This window comes from Sinocyclocheilus anshuiensis, unplaced genomic scaffold, assembly GCF_001515605.1.
Source record: "Sinocyclocheilus anshuiensis isolate Anshui unplaced genomic scaffold, SAMN03320099.WGS_v1.1 scaffold1638, whole genome shotgun sequence".
NCBI lineage: Eukaryota > Metazoa > Chordata > Actinopteri > Cypriniformes > Cyprinidae > Sinocyclocheilus > Sinocyclocheilus anshuiensis.
The window spans coordinates 937,887-957,061 of NW_015542885.1; the positions used below are offsets into that span (position 1 = coordinate 937,887).

Consider the following 19,175-nt stretch of genomic DNA (forward strand, 5'->3'; position numbering starts at 1 on the left):
TATTATATATATATATATATATATATATATATATAATTTCAGTTTTAGCTATTTAAGTGCATCATGAAAATGAGAAATATTGTCTTGGCAACTTACTCAAATAAAATAAATTTAATGTTTATGATATTTTATTTCAGTTAAAATTTATTTTATTTCATTATTTAAGTAACAATTTTTTAATGGTTATAGATATATTTAAAAAAATATATCTGAACATTGTAAAAAAAAAACAATAATAATAAAACACAATATAGTTTCTTGAGAAGCAAAACAGCTTTTATTCTGTTTTAAGCATCAACCTCACTAAATTTTATTGACCGATTTATTTTTGATTTATTCTTAAGTAATTTGCATTTATCATAAGAAAACTAAACTTTATAGAAAGATATATTATCTGAAAATAAGTCTTAATATCTTTAGAAATAAACTTGCATCGCAAATAAATATCTGATGTCTTGATATTTTTACTGAAAAACAAGGCAAAATCCTGATTTAAAATGTTTTTCCACCGTGGGCACTTAAAGTTTGTGGTATAGCTTCGTGTTCATATAGTACTTTCCAGTAGTATTCAACTTTTTATCCTTAAACTCATAGAAAAAAGCAGTAGAAAAGTGCTTCCTGAGGAACTGACGTGTGATGATGTGTGTGGTTGAAGCAGGAAAGTTTAGCTCACCTGTGAGGCTGACTCAAACATGACATTATCATGCAAGAGCTCGTGGGAGGCAGTTTAGCTCACCTGTGAGAGAAGGAGTTTTTGGACAGGTTCAAGTAGGAGAGATCGGCACAGCAGCCCCGCAGCAGAGCTCCAAATAACTGAGAGGAAATGGAAAGAGGACACGGAAAACAGAGAGGAAAAAACAGAGAGCGAGGGAAGGAGAGTGGCAGCAAAAGAATGACGAACATTAGTATAATTCTGCAATTTAGGACCATTAAATGTGACAGAAATATCAATATGAAATCAGAGACAAATTGTTGTCTCGCATCCCGGATGCAATGACATAAATCATGGTGAGTAAAAAGCAGTCTGGCAATAACAAATTCAGAAGGATGAGACACACTGTCAACTCACAGAGTCTACGGTACAGTCAGTGCCTGACAGGTCCAAATGCACCAGGCAGTTCGGCTGTGCCAGGAACAGGTACAGATTCTACAATGAGGAAGAGTATTGAGGCTGTTAATAGTGATGTGTATGTGTGTATTGTGTTCGGTCCATGTACTTTTGGATCCATTCATTTTTCCTTTTTTAACCCAGAAATTAAATACGGAAAATGTGTTTTTTTTTTTTATTGAATAAGCAGACACAAACTCATTTTCATTATTCAAATTATTTCATAAAAAAATCATAAAAATGATACACAGCTTGTTTTTTTTTTATGTATATAAATGCTAAATTAAATTTCTAGCTTTTTAAGCGTCTCTATATATACGCTAAAAGCGTCCTCTAGCGCTACCGACTTGGCTACCGGTAACCCATTGCTTTATGAAAAACCTCTGGCGTCAATGTATGATATAGTCATTACATATTTAATTCTTTGCATTTTTAATCAGCTGTTTGTATCCAGGCACGGTTCTATGGGGGTGCTAGAGGTGCTAAGCACCCTCAAATGAAAGCAAGAGCACCCTCAGTTGAGGCTGTAAAAAAAAAATAGGATACTGGTGAAACACTCTAGTGCATATTTGAGTTTGCACTCTAGAGCGCTTCAAATATTTCTATTTACAGCGTGTTTTTGTAGCATTGCTCAATGTAGCCAATCACAGACATATCTGTTGATTTCTTGAACGCAGTGGCCAATCAGAGGTGCTTTAATTCAGAATCCACTCCCCGCTCAAAACGCTGCAGTTTTATTCAGTGCTGAATGATGCAAGCTCGCAAATCCTCTCATTATAACAAACAAAGTGTAGACATGATGTAAGTAAGATAATAATTGTGCAGTGTAAAGAGATTCATTGACTATAATGGAAATTTGTGAGATTCCGATAAACTGAAATGAGTGACAGCTTTTTAATTATTATAAAGGGAGCACTCTTTGCGTGCTTTCTTGGCTATAGTCCATTTAGAATTTGAATAAGTTTTGTTTTTCAGGGGATGGGGTGAAAATATGTCAAAATAGATGTGCATTAAAGGCACAATATGTAATTTTCGCCCCTAATTTTCGCGTATTCAAAATAAACAAATAGACAAAGGTGTAGTTTGATGACGCAGTGACTGAGTGTGGAATCATGGGAGTTGTCGTCTTCATCTCCACAGCCGATGCAATCTGACGGGACTCGGGCAGAAATCGATTTATTGACAATGATAGACAATGATTTATTAACGTAGTAGAAAGCAGGGTGAGGCTGAAAGACGTCAAAGCGAAACGAGGCCACTGAACGAGTGTGACACAGGGCTCGAAAGCAGCGGAGCTTTTATTATGCCACAGTCGACCGCTTCCGCTCCTTCCGGTCGTGCATATGTGGGGAAAAAAAGCAGCGCTGTTTTATCATACTAGATACGTTTGAAAGTTCTGTTATAATGCTACTCTGTGCGGTCATCACCGGTCTATTAAAACGCACAACATATTAAAGCGTGTTTGGTGTTTCCATATTTTCTACAAAACAAAACCAGAAATCAAGGGGTTATGACGTCATTTGCAGGCGACACAATGATCACTAGTTAAAATTGCTTATTTCTCTGGATTTAAACATTCTTCGAAAACATTTGGGATAAAGTAAGTACACAAATCAGCATAATATATAACACTGTTCTAGTGGTTTTTTGATATTTTAATTACATATTGTGCCTTTAAGGCTAGAGCACCCTCACTAATTTCAGAAGCACCCTCAGTGATTTGATTCTGGAATGGGGTCTGCCTGTATCTGGAGAAATTATATTTTTATATATTTGTTCTAAAACAGACCATTTCTAAACAACATATATGTATATTAAAGCATCATGTCCTCTCGGATCCCGTGACCCAGATAGCACACAAAATTATGTCAAAATTATACCCCAATATATAATTTCATAACATAACATATATTTTATATATATGAAATAAAAGTTCCCATACCCAGATTTGACATTTAAGGCTAATTGTTGAAAGCAATGTATAGTACAGTGTTAGTATAGTGAACGCATTTCTCTTGGACATCGCATTTCTATTCGCCCTTCATGAAGTTGGGACAGGATTCTGCAATGTCTATTTTTTTAAATCATACTTTAAATAGCCATTTATTATGTCTCTGCATTGTAGAGACGGTTCTAGTTCTCAATTGAACGTGGGGGAGAAGCATTACTTCTAATTTGGCCAAAGAAAATGTGTAAAATCAACATTTTTTCTGTGCATTTTGAAAATGTTTATAAAAGGTGCAAAAAAATCATTGTCGTGGCATTTTTCTTTTCCCAATAAAGGTATGGGACAAAAGGCTTTTGAATATTTATTTTCTTGCAAGAAAAGGTGACAGTCATACAGCCATTACAGTCATGGCTGCAGAGTGCGACCCCCAATAACACTCTGACTCAGTATTTATATCCTAATCAAACCAGGATGCTTCTATCTCATCCAATCATAATGCATATTCAACATATGTGTCCATTTATGGTATCCAACTATGTCCCCTAGATGTGTTTCTAAGCATTTAATGCAAATTGTTTTCTAAGAATCTAGGTATAAAATAGCATTTCTCGTCTCACACTTGTCTTGCACATACACACACACACACACACACACACACACACACATTAAATAGATTTCCTGTTATCTCTCAGCTCATCGAAAACTCAAGCATACTGAAGCAAACCGAAGCACTCAGAGACAGTCTAAAGCACACTCTTTAGTATAGTGAAGCAAATAATACTGATAATAATAATATTTCATATAGAAATAAAATTTCCTCAATCGTAAACAAAAATCTGAAAAGAAGTCAATATTTTACTTCTTCGCACAGCATTTTATGTGTACGGTTCTAATTTCAATTTTGGTTTTCATTTAAAAATACCACAACTGTTCTTTTTTTTCATCATGGTTAAAAAAGCAAAACAGAATGGAAGCAAAGCTACACGGACCGACCGTGTACCTGTCTCTGTGTGAGTTATTTTCAGCATCCAAGTGTTGGTCCTCACAAAGAAAAAAAAAAAACCTTGAGGTGCTACCTCATGGTCCCAATGATGAAGACAAAGCTTTATAATGGAACTATTATCATACTAATCTAAAATCTATATTTTGTGTCAATTATTGTTATGTAAAAAGAATATATATAGTATATATAGAAAATATATATTTTATTAATTAATATTTAATTATATATAAATATCCATATTCAATGCTGCTGTTCAACAGTTTTCCACATATATAAGTTATTGTGTTATTTAAATTCTAATGTTTTCAATTGTTTTTTGTTGTTGTTTTTTTAGGTTCTTTTACATGTTCAAATGTTGTTTAATACTAATAGCTTCATATTTAAATTCACAATGGTCCCAATGTACCTTCTTTTTTAATAATTGTTGTTTACGTTTAACCAGTTTAATTTATGAGTAGTTTGTAACTAGGGAAGCTACAGTTAAACTTAAGATTATTGCTTGCCAATATTGCGCTAACAGTTACACCACAACTTTAACTATAGTAAATAAACATAATATAGTAAAGAACACTAGAAGTAAAAGTGAGATAAAAGCAAGTTCTAACCGTTGCATCCTCTCCAGACAGAATCCCTGGGTTCTTACTCAGGTCCAGATGAAGAAGCGAGTTGGAGTAGTCATCACTGGAGCACAGGGCCTGAGAAAGAGACGTGACACCTGGGAAGAAAGACAAAGAAAGGCTGAATCACACAGGAAATTTAAAGTCCACTAGAGAAAATGCTTCTATTTTGCATGTTTTAAATAATACACTTTTTTTTCATTACAAATTAAATCTTCTGCATAGGAATTTGAGAGAAATAAAAAAAAATTAATAAAAAAAACTGATTGTCTCTAGGAATCATGTTCTCTAGGAAGATTTGAGAATGGCAAAACAAGCATGTTGAGCTTTAATGAAAGCAAAAAGATCTGATTGTTTGTACAAAGGAGTACAAACCAATGTCACAAATATACATATGTACAACATACGTTGACATTTCTTTTCAAATCCCTAACATTTCTTTGTATTTTCAGGTTTAAATGACATTTTCAATCATATATTTTCAATGTGGTCTCATACTTCTGAAATCCACTGTTTATGACCACTAAACCACAACAACATACACACGATGCTCTGTAAGCAGAGTGGATTTTCATTTTGTTTCTAAATACATGAAGAAAATGCTAGTGAATGCATTTTGTAGCGTGAGACAAAAAGACAGCTCAACTAACTCTGTTAGGTGGCAGCTTGCCAGTGAACTCAACCAGTATGCTTTCTCACCAGGGAGTAAGTAAAACATCCCATTGCACTCTAAAAGGAGGAATTTACTCATCAAAATGTTAACCACTGCAACCTTTCATGATCCAGTCGTCTTCGGTTTTGCTTTTATGGTAGCTGTAGTTCATTTTTTGATGCGTAAATTCTGTTTTTACTGCTGATAGGATGCTGATTTTACGTCATAGTTCGCTATAAATCCCAACTGGATGTGGCAGATGCCAAAATGAAACATCTCAATTTGAAATGAGTTGTATTCTCTGATGGCACAAGTTCATCTAAGTTCTGTATTCAAAGTTAAAACTTCTGCTTTAAAAATAAAGATTAATGATGGGAGCTATTTTGAGTGGATGTTGATTCATGGCTCGTGTTAGAAGGCTATCCTTCTATCCACTCGGTTTAAAACTGTATTGATTGAAAGAGAAAACCAGAGATTTCGCAAAGCCTGGAAGCAGCCAAGGATGCTGGTAATTGAGTCTGGGCTCTCCAAGAGAAGACTGGCTATTTGGTCACAACTCTGAAGCTCTAATGTCAGATGCAACTAATCTATCGATAATCTCACTGATTTAAGAGGGAACAGGAAGCTGATTCTAGATCAGTGGAGCGAGAGTCGATATTTTACAGCCTGAAATGCTACACAGAGATTGTGTAACAGAGTAAGCTAGATAGATCTGCTAGGTAAAAAAGTTTATATTTCAGTTTATTTTATATTTTAAGTTTAAGTATTTTAAGTTATTCTAAGCACACAAAAACTATCTTTGAGATAGAGTGCTCAATAAAAATATAATAATATTAATAAATATAATAAGTATAAAAATACATACTATATATGTGTGTATACATGTATAGTTTTATATTTGCATTATATATATATTGTTATATATTTTTAATTCATTTAAATATTTGACTTTTTTTTTTTTTCTAGAAAGTTATGGCGTCTACCAGCAAGGGCTAATTGGAAATATGATCTCACATGAACTTTGAAGGCTTCTACTTGTTCAGACTTCTAGTGAATGGTAATTGTGGGATAGTTGTTATAGACTTAACCAGCAGAGGACACTAAACCTCCAGGGACACATAGCTTCTGCACACACCCTTTGAAGAGAGCGACGTCTTGGAGAGGTTAAGTAGACGCAAGCCTTTACTGAGCCGACACACCTGCTGGATAAGGTTAGACACCCCTGTAAGGAAATACACATTCATAAACACATTAGATCAGTCATAGACCAATTCAAACACAGCATATTATCACATACCTTCAGACAAACACTGACGTTGTTGTAGTTACGTTCACAAATGCACACTTGTGATGTGACAAGCAATGACATGTGTCAGGCATGATGGCAGTCCGAAACTCTGACACTGATGCATATAGAGGGCATACCAGTTTTGGGGAAGCTGCTTTAACACCACAAGCTACTGACAAAAAAGTAGCTAATTATACTAAAGCCATTTAAAAGGAGAAGTATACATTTATAAATAAAATACACAACCACACACACTCACAGACAAGCAGACAGACACACACATATGTTGGGTTTCCATGTTTTATGGGGACATTACAAAGACGTAATGGTTTTTATCTATCCCCTTACCCCCCTTATAACTCTACCCCTAAACATACCCCTCACACAGAACTTTCTGCTATTTTAGATTTTCAAAAATCAGTTTATTATGTATGATTTATAAGATGTTTTCCACATGGGGACCAAAAAATGTCCCCACAAAGTCCAAATTTACTGGTATTACTATACATGTGAGGACATTTAGTCCACATAGTGTAGGGAATACCAGGACCAGGACTTTTTATACTTAAGTGATAGTAAAGCCATTTATAATGTTGATTTAATAAATGCTGTTCTTGAGAACTATGGGATATAATACAGCCGAATACCCTGTGAAGTTCACTTCATAGGGCACTACTGGTCGACTCAAATGTACTTCTATTTTTACACTATTTATAAATGTAAAAAATAAATGGTAGTGTTACTAATACTTGCCCCCCTAAACACTGTACACTACATACAAAATTACATAAAAACACACATTAGAAAAGCACTTTCTAAAAGAACCCATTTTCAAATCAGCAACAGATGCAACACAATAAGTCAGCAAAGCAGAGACAAGAAAGAAAAAAAAAACACCCACTCAAGAGACAGAAATAGCAGATGCACATGCTGATACAAAAAGTGTAAAAACAGACAAAGGCAGATAAATAGACAGAGAAGAGGGGAAGAGAGAGGTATAGTAGAAAAAGAGAGATTTTGATGCATGTACCTTGGTTGTCCAATGTATTGTGGGCCAAGTTAATGGAGTGTATGACTGATGCTGGGTTTTCTGACAGGGCAGTGGCCATTTTCTGTGGGAAATCTCTAAATGACAGAAAGAAAGTGAGTAGAAACGGAACCGCAATACAAAGCACTGCACCCTTGGACAGAGATGAAATATGGAGGCAAAGATGTGACAGGGGAATAAGACTGGGAACGGCATAAAGGGAAAAATGACAGTGACAGAACAAGAAACGAACTTTTAGATGAAAAGAAAGAGAGTAAAGTAGTCAGAGTGATGAATAACAGAAAGAGAGCAATAGAGAGATTTATAACTCACGCTTTAAGGCCCACGTTTTCTAGCGTGAGCTCCTCCAGACTGCCGGATTTACTGACAGAGTGCAGAATCTGTTCTACGACCTCTGAACTCTGTGTGTGAGAAAAAAAGAGAAAAGCACTAGAATTCGATTCTTCAAGAAGATTCACCATAATGACTGTAATCACAGATTTCAGACATGAATATCTATTTTTATATACACTAACGGTCAAAGGTATGGGATAGGCTGATTTGATCAAAAATACAGTAAAAACAGTACTATTGTGAAATATTAAAACAATTTATAATAACTGTTTTCTATTTAATACATTTAAACGTAATTTATTCCCATGATGGCAAAATTGCATTTTCAGCAGCCATTACTTCAGTTTTCAGTGTCACATAATCCTTCAGAAATCATTCTAATATGCTGATTTGGTGCGCAGTTACTGGTGCTCAATTATTAATAACGGTTCTTAATATTATCAATGTTGAAAAACGTTTTTGCTGTCAATATTTTTGTGCAAAATGTCATACATTCTTTAATGAAAAGAGTTTAAAAAGAACGGCATTTATTTAAAATAAATGATCAATTTTGATCAATTTAATGCATACTTGCCGAATAAAAGCATTCATTTATTCTTTTTAAAAATCTTACTTCAAACTTCAAACAAAATGCTGCAAAAACATTGATAATAATAAGAGATGATTCTTGAGAAAGCTTATGATTGCATTACGATCAAATTAGTTTCCAAAGCAGCATGTAGATACAACCCTGATAATACCACAGTACTATTTTTGTAAGTGAAACAAACAAAAACAAAACAGAACTTGTTGAGAAGGTCATAAAAGATATTTACAATGCGCAAGTCTTTGCAATAAAGTTTGGTGAACCATGAGTTATACGCCATGGCCGCCACAATCACCGCAAGGTCCCTGTGACAAAAAGAGAAACAGAAGAAAAAAAATCTAAACAAATTGTCTCAGTGAAGTGCTGCAACAACCAGAGGCGTTCTCACTTTTCTCATGCAAGCCCTCATAAGATTGCAAGCTCTCCTCAAGACTAAAATAGAGATGTTATTATTCAAGAAAAATGATAGATTCAGCAATAAATGCTCCCTGAGAGGAAAGCCAGGAGAGGAAGGGACGGGGACAGTGTGGATCGATGGGAAAACTGGTGCCAGGTCAGTGAATTACTCAGCGCAATGTGTCTATGATACAGCTTTTAAAGTTGGCCCTGAGCCTAAAACCTTTTTGCCTATTGCCAGAGTGGATCTTACTGCACTCAGATGGAGAATGGAGAAAAAGAAGGCGAGGGAAAGAAATGCAAAAGGGTTTCTCCTGTTGAGTACGGTTGATGGCTGTGTTCTCATTCTCGTTTCGACGCTGTAGTGAGACTGTAGGCAGTGTATACTCAGCTGTTCTCTCCTTCTAAATTAGTTTCTCTACTTCACCCGCTCATCTCTCTCCCTCTAGATGTTCTAATGGAACAAATGCTTAAAAATCAATGACATAACATCCTCAAGTCAGATACAGCATCTAGATCAGGGCTGTCCAAACTCGGTCCTGGAGGGCCGGTGTCCTGATCTAGATATTAGTCTAAGTGTGCCCGTTGGTGAAACAGTGAGAAACAAAAGAACAGCAGTTGAAATGCTCTGCATTATAAAGGCTTATTTGCTGATTCACTGTCTAAAACATTATTCTTTTGCAAATACTTGTTCTTGAAACTCTACCCTTCCTGTATATAAATATGCCAGTGACTACACTTACATGAACATAATTTTCTTATGAAAGACTATATTCTCCCTGTTGGAAAATCCAACTGAAGATGGCATATGGAATATGGTTGCTGGTATCCATCTAGTCTGAGCTAGTCATTAGCTAATCCAAGATGGTCATTAGCTGGTGCAAGCTGGAAGAATATCTTGTAAAAGCAACAAACCAGCTCAGTACCAGATGGTCATGGCAGTTTAATGTGGTCACGCTGGTTTTCAGTACATTGTAGTTGGTGATCCAACTAATAACCTACTTGCACCAGCTAATGACCTGCTACAGTACATATAATATAATATAATAAAAGTACTTATTTGGAATTTAAACGTCTCTACTCAAAAACTGCTACACAATTACTTCAGTCGCGATTAATCACACCTAACATTAAAGGGGTCATATGATGCGATTTCAAGTTTTCCTTTATCTTTGGAGTGTTACAAGCTCTTGGTGCATAAAGAAGATCTGTAAAGTTGAAAAGACTAAAAAGTGTGTTTGGGAAGTTGTCCACACCAAGTCTGAAGTGGAGGGACGACCAGAAATGTCCTTTCAGCTCTGCAGCAGGTAATATTGAAAGTACCAGCCATTCAACATTACAGTATAATTGAAAGCTATTAATTTTAACATTTATTAAGACTTAAAAAATAGCAAATTCTAATTTAAGTGAACTTAAAACAAACTTCACATAAACCCATTATAATAAATGTCATATTTAGCAACCTGTGCCCTTCAGCAAGTAGGAAATATACAGAAATTTAATAAAGTTATCAAACACTAAATTCTAACTTAAATATAGAAGAATCCTTAAAGCTCTTTTTTCTTTTGTTTCTTGATTAACAGACATCACAGCAGCTGGGTTATTAGGTTATATAGGCTGCTTTAAGAGCTGCCGCTGCTGAACATGATGCAGATCTGACACGCAACGTATTTTCTCACAACTCTTTACCATTTCTTACCCACTTCAGGTCTTAAAGTCTCTACTAATGAGCTGATGAGCTGAATCGGGCATGTTAGATGAGTTTTGAAAACCACTGCATTTCAGAGACGTGAGTCATATATAAATAATTACATACATGCACAGTTTTAAGGCAGCTTTAATCACCTTTTTGGTAACTTTATGACTTAACTGACGACATAACTACGACATTGCAGATCTGACACGCAACGTATTTTCTCACAACTCTTTACCTTTTCTGACCCACTTCAGGTCTTAAAGTCTCTACTAATGAGCTGATGAGTTGAATCGGGTGTGTAAGATGAGGGAGACAGTGTTGATGTGCTCCAGACCAAGACAGTTTTGAAAACCACTGCATTTCAGAGACATGTTCTTAATTGTGACTCATATATAACAAATACTTGCATACATGCACAGTTTTAAGGCAGCTTTAATCGCCTTTTTGGTAACTTCATGACTTAACTGACGACATAACTACGACATTGCATGCTCGTAGTTTCATTTGCGCTTTAATTTGGAATTATATACAATGCACTGCATATGTGCGTGCAATTAAAGAGCACGTGCTACGAGCACAGTATAATTGATGAATGGACAGGAACATTCATTTTTACTAGCATATGGCCTGACAACATCTCATCTGACCGCAGTTCACTGTTGTTCTACTGAAGCTCCCTCATCACCTGTACTGTTTCTGTGCTTGTTTTAATAGCGCCTGGTGCTGAGGCGAAGTTGGCGTGTGCGTCTGAAAAGTTTCCCGTTTTTTCCAAAGAAAGGTAGATTAATAAAATATTTTTAAAAAAGAATGTCATCTGCCTTATTCAGATTTCTAGAAACCAGTATATTGGCTTAATCAACTTGGTTCAAATGTTCACGTGATGCATTTGAAATATAGGCAAATTCCAATCAGAATTTTCACATGCATGTTAATGTGGTCAATGATTGAACTCAAAAGCCTTTGCTACATTACACCAATCGTCTGAAAGAGACTCAATAAAACCGCTCAAAACTGTATATCTAAAATGACAAGCACTTTGTCTTGTCAGGCAAAAGCTCTTTTTAAAATTCAAAAATGATCTTTAAGTGGCTGCACTCCCATAAGTTTCATCATGTGACTGCTGAAAAAAAATAAATTCTGCAGATAACTGGAACTTGCCTTGAGCAAAGTGCTCAATAAACCGTATCATTTCTCAGAGTCAGAGTATAAATTTTAAGTGCATTTCCTTTTTTATGTGTTAAAGGTGGCAGGGTTGTGTAGCTGAGTATGCGGAGTTGACGTCAATCTTCACAGCTCATATTCTGTATATACATGTAATCCTTTTTCAACAGGAAGAGAGTTAAGAACCAGCCTTCATACTTCAAACACAGACCAACATCAGCAGAAAATACAGAATCTGATCTGGAATCAGTTAAGGAACCTGACACCCATTGGACGGATGAAAAAAGACACAGCATGACTCAAACCGGGCAGGAAGTCAGCAGAGACGCCACAGGAAAGAGGCGAAATATATTATTACTGTGGCAGTTCAGCACACATTAAAAGCAGGCTGACATCAGATTGCTTGTGTCAATTATCATTCAAATCCCTGTCAATATGAAGCAATTAACGAAGCAAAGAGTTATCATTAGATTAATGCGTCCAAAATGAAGAAGCTTTTAAACCACCAAACTGTGGGATGTAGCGATAGCAATGGAACTGAAGGCTAGCAATTAGAGGTTGCAGATACAGAACAGATATGTACAGATGAGATGTAAATTTGTGGCTACCCGCTTTCCAGGTGACTGAAGTCCAACAGGTTAAACTCCCTGTTGTCCTGTGAATGATAGATGGTATCCACATCCTGAAAGAGCAAAAGAGAGGAAGAGAGAGAGAGAGACTCAAAAAGAGGAAGAAAACACATTTAGAATGCAATAAAAGCAGTGACATACAGAAATTGGGCTCTTCACTTGCTGAGGATATTTTTGTGGTCAGTAGGAAGCTCTTACCCACTGCACTTCCTCTTTACAGGTGATCCCATTGTAATCGCACAGAGCTGCATATGTCTCAGAAAAGCCCCCTGAAATGGGAGAAAGAGAAAGGGAGATTATGTGCCTAACAATCAAAAACTGTCCTACCTACGATTTTAGAGCACTTAAAGCCAAGAACTCTCTTCTTATCAAGATCTATTTTCGCTGCACACTACAGTGTTCTTGAGTTGGCTATACCATTTTTTTTCATATTCTTAACTAGAATTAATAAGTTCTTCATTGATTTCTGGTTTATTTAAAATACTAGTAAATACATTTATTTCTAAAAATTAAAGAATATAAAGTTACTTGTGGATTTTAAAGGAATAGTTCTTCCAAAAATGACCTCAGGCCAACCAAGATATAGATGAGTTTGCTTCTTCATCTGAACCAATTATAATTGGAGAAATTTACATCACTCGCTCACCAATGGATCCCCTGCAGTGAATGGGTGCCAGTCCAAACAGCTGATAAAAACATCACAATAATCCAGAAGTAATCGACACAACTTTTCAACTTCTGGCCAAAATACCAGTCCATATTCCATACTTCCTCCAGTGTAAAAATTAATCCCCTGTTGTCTTCTCACGTCAAAATCCACCAACATATTTGTTTAGAACTGTTTTGGACTGTTTATGTGGGTTTGTTTATTACAGTTAACTGATGAACTGGAGCAGTGTCAATTATGTGGGTTTTTGTGATGCTTTTATTAGCTGTTTGGACTCTCATTCTGACGGCACCCATTCACTGCAGAGGATCCATTGGTGAGCAAGTGATGTAATGCTAAATTTCTCCAATTCTGCTCCAACGAAGAAACAAACTCTACATCTTGGATGGCCTGAGGGTGAGTAAATTGTCAGCAAATTATCATTTTTGGGTGAACTATTCCTTTAAGACTCTTGTTGCAATAACAATTTACAACAGTAGTTCTCAACTCTAATGTTGGGGACCCACTAATCTGCACATTTTGGATGTCTTCCTTATTTAACACACCTGATTCAGATCATCAGGTAGTTAGGAGAGAGCTAGATGTTTTTGATTGGATAGTTTTTTGAATGGATAACACACGTGGACCACAGTCAATATGACACCTATGACACTATTTTAATAATATCTGTCAGGAAGTAGGGATATTTATGTGCTGTCTTCAAAAAACAAAAAGAGATTTAAAGTGTTTTCCTATGACATCAAGACTGTGAAACAAGACTGTTTTGTTTCTCATCTTTAAACATATAAAACAAGTCAAACACAAAGACTACTGTAAATTAGCACACTGCATCTCTCCCTGTCACCATATGAAGGGCACAGACTAATTTGCATAGTCTTTCTTATACTCACTATCACTGGTTGCTATTATGATTTTATTTTACTTGTAGCATTTTTACTTGATCTTTTGTATTATTCTTTTTGTTGTTTTCTTAATTTATGTATTTGGCACAGTGTATTTATTCAGTCCTTCACTGTCTACAGCTGCAGCTGCTGTGGCAAAACATATTTATAAAAAAATATAATTTGTCATAGCAAAGCACACCAAAACTGAGTTCATGGCATAAATTAAGTGCATACATTGAAAATATTCTATAAGACGACGACAGAGGTGTGAGGGGAGGTAAAGAGATTAGAGAGATTAATATCTGGTGTATAAAAAAAATATTTATGAGACTGTGTGGATGCATGAACTATATGTACTTATATTTCTCTCACCACATGCCCTTTGCGTCTCCACCGAACTCTCAGAGCTGGGAGAAAATTTCAGATTTCCGTCAGTAACATCTCCATCTGCGTGAAAGATGGAGGGGCTGAAAAAGAAGAGGGAGGGGGTAGAGGGGGATTCACAATGCATCAGAATCTCAGTTATTCTGACCCAGCATGTGAACACCTGGCCAAAGAGCTGAAACAGGAAAGAGAGCAAGAGAGTTGAACAATGAGACAGAAAAAGCTCGCTATTATGCATTGCACTAATCTCCTCCTGTCTGAATATGAGAAAATCTCTCAATTAACTGCTCAGCAGTACCTCACACCCCTGCTGCTCTAGCAGATACCGACTCCTATAGGCAGCATTATGGATTCTCCAAAAAACTACATTAGCACTATGAGATACAGTGCAAAGGCGACAGAAATCAAATTTGCATCTCTGTTCAGACTGTATAAGCACATATAGACTGCAACAGCGCTAGTCTCTGCCTTAGACATCATATTTGCTGACCGTCCGAGGCATATTGCAGCATATTGCATTGATTGGCTGTTTTTTTATACAATTTCCAAAAATAAGGGCACATAGGTTTCTTTTTTAGTCCAACTGTGAACAAAGATTTGTTTTAATGGAGAAAATGAAATAATAACTAACTATTTCAGGTTAATGAAAAAATATTCCGCATTAGTTAGCTAGATATCCATAAGGTATACTATATATTTTACTTTGCAATGTATAAATAATATAGCAAATTTTGGCAGCACTTTGTGAACTTAAACAGTTCACCTAGTTGTTCCAAACCTATATGAATTTCTTTCAGCTTTTGAACACAAAAAAAAAGATATTTTAAGAATGGTGGTAACCAAACAGTTGACGGTAGCCATAGACTTCCATAGTATGGAAAAGTCAATGGCTACCATCAACTGTTTGGTTACCCACATTATTCAAAATATCTTGTTGTGTGCAGTAGAAGAAAGAAACTCACACAGGTTTGGAACAAGTGGAGGGTGAGTAATCATTTTTGGGTGAACTATTCATTTACCAAAGATTTCATCATATCATGTACTTATAAACGGGAGTATTGGAATTTTATGCATATTATGTGAGGTTTCTTAACAAAAGTAAAGACTTTGTTATTGTTAAAGAGTTTTAAAAAATGGTATTGCAAACATTAGACCTTGTGAGCTTGTATTGTTGCTTGTTTTATGTCTGTATAATAATATAATATAATATAATATAATATAATAGTAATATAATAAAAGTACTTATTTGGAATTTAAACGTCTCTACACAAAAAATGCAACACAATTACTTCAGTAATTCTTTCAACAGCAGCCTATTATTGTGATATAATCTATTTTAAACAAACCTGCCCCTAAATGCAATGCAAATACAAAGCAAATTGTGATTGGTTGCTTTTTGTGTCAGTCAGACAGTTTACTCCTGTCTGAGTGGGCAGTTCTTCACCAGAATAAGCTGCAATGTGGACCTTTATGCTGTTCAGTCAAAGTCATGCTATGCGGGACCACAGTAAACCTATGGGGTTCTTGGGATTCTTACGTATAGATGGAGTTGTTGAAGATCCGAGAGAGAGCAAAGTTGATGTGGCTAATCAGCTGATCCAGGTGGTCATTAGACTGCAGCCTCAGGGAATATGTGGACTTATCTGTTTCTATGACAACCTGTGAAGTAAAGAACACGCTTTAGTGAAGCAAAAAGATGGAGAGAACGAGTGAAAGAAAAATCTGGCCACAATAACTAAAACATTGGAGCCCTGTAAACACTTTTCCTACTTGATTATCCGGGTGGGTGTTCATTGCCCGAATCTCCAGGAAGTTGAACGTTTGTTCCACCTGAGGTGAAAATGAGCATCTTGCTACATAAGTCATGCTAAACCAGATTACTGCAGTGCTTTGAGACGAAGCAGACAGGTGGTGCGTAATTGCTTACCGTACCTTGGTTGGTATCTTGGGGGCCATGAGGTACAGCCGCCATGTTGCCAAAACCTGAGAGGCAAAAGAGAGGATGAAAGCTCAATAAATAAAAGTGCAAGATTAAGTAGAAAGTGCAAGACAATGTTCAAAGAAATTATGGTTTAGGTTTCTCTGGAGAACAGCCTGTTCAACTGAACCTAAACGGACAGTAGACATTATATAAGTCATCAAGCAGTTTCTTAGGAACTTTAACATTACAGCATTTTGTCTTCTGAACTCTTTACTCATAAAGATAAAGATAAAACTACGGCACAACTGGGCTCTTGTTTGTTGAAATGTGAATTATGCAGCACAAATGTATTTTTATCCTACAGTATAAAGCCTACTGTATCATATTTGAAATGCACATTTCTACAGTCTCTTAAGATATAACATGATGAATACGTCACTGAAAAACCTGTTGTACACAATCTTCTACATGCCTTCTGTTGTCTGATTGATAGTTTATCATTTTTTAACAAGTAAAAGGCCCCCTTTAGGTCATGGTACATGTGGCTTTTTGCTGTGAAAATTTTACTGATTTTTATAAAGTAAAAGTAAAAATAACTTTTATATTATTAGTAATATTTTAAGATGAACACTTACTGGACTAAACAATTTAGATTTACTAAATTATGCATACACAAGTTTTTAGAAAAATCATGTTAAAATGTCAGTATGCAGGTTTACACTGTCACATATATGTTCTAAGTATTGATTTTTGTCTTCATTTTTGTCTTGACCTAGTTTCCCAGTGTGTGCGTGTGATTATCGTATTCAGTCCACCTGTTGTCTATTAATTAGCCTTTTAGTATTTATAGTCAGATGTTTCCTGAGTTCAGTGTCCTGTCTGAATGTCGTGTTTTGGATGTGTTGCAAACCTGTTTCTCTGTATTTCTTGTGTACGTTGGATTAAAGACTGTTTTGTTTGTTATTTCGTCATTATGAGCTCTGATTAGCCAGATTCCGTGACATACATCAGGCTTTTGCAGAACATTCATTTGTACATCTCTCCGTCATCATTGTATTGCATTATGTTTTGCTCCAACAATAAAAACTAAAGAGCTTTGACAATAAACTAATCATTTAAATATCACCTAACTTAAATATCATCTAAATTTAAATATCATGTTATTGGGAGATATAAAGTGACAACTGATATATATGAATTTTACGTAAGTAGTCTGCTATAATGTTATAAAGATCTCATTGATCTACATTACAAGAACTTTATCTTACCTTGGGGCTATATTAATATCTGCAACTGCACCAAATTGCATACTTTTGCTCAGTTTGGGCCTAAAATGTAGGTGTTTTTTCCTCCTTGAGAATGAGCTCCTATATCATACTATATGAGCTGTAAAAGCTTGATACTCAAAAAACATTTTTGTAAATCTAAAGGTTCAACAAACCTTTCCATTCCATTTAAAAAAATAGATTTCCTGACTATCATTTCATATATCAGGCTTTACAGCAGTGGTCTCAAACTCAATTCCTGGAGGGCCACAGCTCCAACCCTAATCAAACCGACCTGATACAGCTAATCAAGTCCTTCAGGATTATTAGAAACTTCCAAGCAGGTGTGAGTTGGAGCTGATTGGAGCTAAACTCTGCAGAGCTGTGGCCCTCCAGGAATTGAGTTTGAGACCACTGCTTTACAGAGCTAAGAAAATTCACAAAGGATTTTAATAATGATTCAGTGCTATAACAAAATTATGGAGAAACGGTGTACACTGGCCGCTTCTACGGGTGCTGTTGTTTATGGATTTCACATGTGTGCTGAAGCGCAGGCGAACAGCGTTACAGACAGATGAGTAGGCACAGAGAGGAAGAAATAAGGATTTGTGTGATGTCTGAGGATTACAGAAACATAAAAAGAAGGATTGTCCTATATTTTGAGAGCGAGTGTGTAAGTGTGTGAAATAGCATGGTCAGGTCTGGAGGAACTTCGTAATATCATTCATAATTTAAATTCTTCATTAGCATACTTCATTTAGGCCTTTATCACACCCCTCACACCAATCTCACCCTTCCTCATGATCTAAACCAGTGGATTTCAACCAAAGGGGCCAAGGCCCACTAGGGGACTGCAGGATGAATTAAAATAATTTAAATCAATATGTTATTATAAAAAATAATTAATATTAATGTTATATTATACAGGGGTCATTTGAATGCTGTAGTAGACAGTGCGGGCCTTTAAGTCAAAAAGGTTGAGAACTACTGATCTAAACATCAACCAATTTCCATCTTACTGCCCTTTTTTCCTCTCCAACATTCTTCTACTCGTCTCAAGATGTTCTTTGTCTGATCTACTATGTATATTCTCAAATTCTCTCTTCAATTCAACTCAAAAGATTCCTGTTTCCTCTGATTCAGTGCAGCCCCAACCACCTAGGCCCCCTGTTTTCATCATCCTCCTTCACTCATCTATTCTTTTTCTGCCCTGTCGCTTTCGATTCTTCAAGGCCTCCCTCCAATGTATTACTAATGGCACCCCACCAAGAAGAAGAAACAGAGAGATGAGATCCCAGATTTCTCTTTAATAAAGACTTCGTATAGGCTTTGATGGCAGGTATTCGTATAGGGTTTGATGGCGGCTGGGGTTGAATGTTGAAGTTTGGGCATTTTGTTTAAAGGAAGTTCTTGATGCTTTGTCAGATTTAACACAACCATAGATCATAAGATGACATTTTAGAGAGTGCACCTCAAAACTTAATAACAGGTCACAAAAACGTAGTTATATAAATACACTCCTCAAGAAAAAGAGATGATGTGAGAGAGACAGATAGAAGAAGGAAAAGTCAGTTTGAGAACCAGAAAGC

General features: G+C 35.9%; 1 protein-coding gene across 1 annotated transcript in view; it reads right to left on the reverse strand.

Moving 5' to 3' along the window:
- The window catches only part of LOC107694635 (leucine-rich repeat-containing protein 16B-like), a 58,119-nt gene that overhangs the window by 26,427 nt on the left and 12,517 nt on the right, over positions 1-19,175 (reverse strand). The window contains exons 3-15 of the mRNA XM_016494319.1: positions 16,333-16,383; positions 16,171-16,230; positions 15,938-16,059; positions 14,389-14,483; positions 12,664-12,734; positions 12,445-12,518; positions 8,813-8,888; positions 7,977-8,065; positions 7,647-7,741; positions 6,464-6,550; positions 4,665-4,774; positions 1,070-1,147; positions 737-813 (exon numbers count right to left, since the gene is read on the reverse strand). Of these exons, the coding sequence (XP_016349805.1) occupies positions 737-813; positions 1,070-1,147; positions 4,665-4,774; positions 6,464-6,550; positions 7,647-7,741; positions 7,977-8,065; positions 8,813-8,888; positions 12,445-12,518; positions 12,664-12,734; positions 14,389-14,483; positions 15,938-16,059; positions 16,171-16,230; positions 16,333-16,383 (1,085 nt within the window). The remainder of the gene's footprint in view (positions 1-736; positions 814-1,069; positions 1,148-4,664; positions 4,775-6,463; positions 6,551-7,646; positions 7,742-7,976; positions 8,066-8,812; positions 8,889-12,444; positions 12,519-12,663; positions 12,735-14,388; positions 14,484-15,937; positions 16,060-16,170; positions 16,231-16,332; positions 16,384-19,175) is intronic.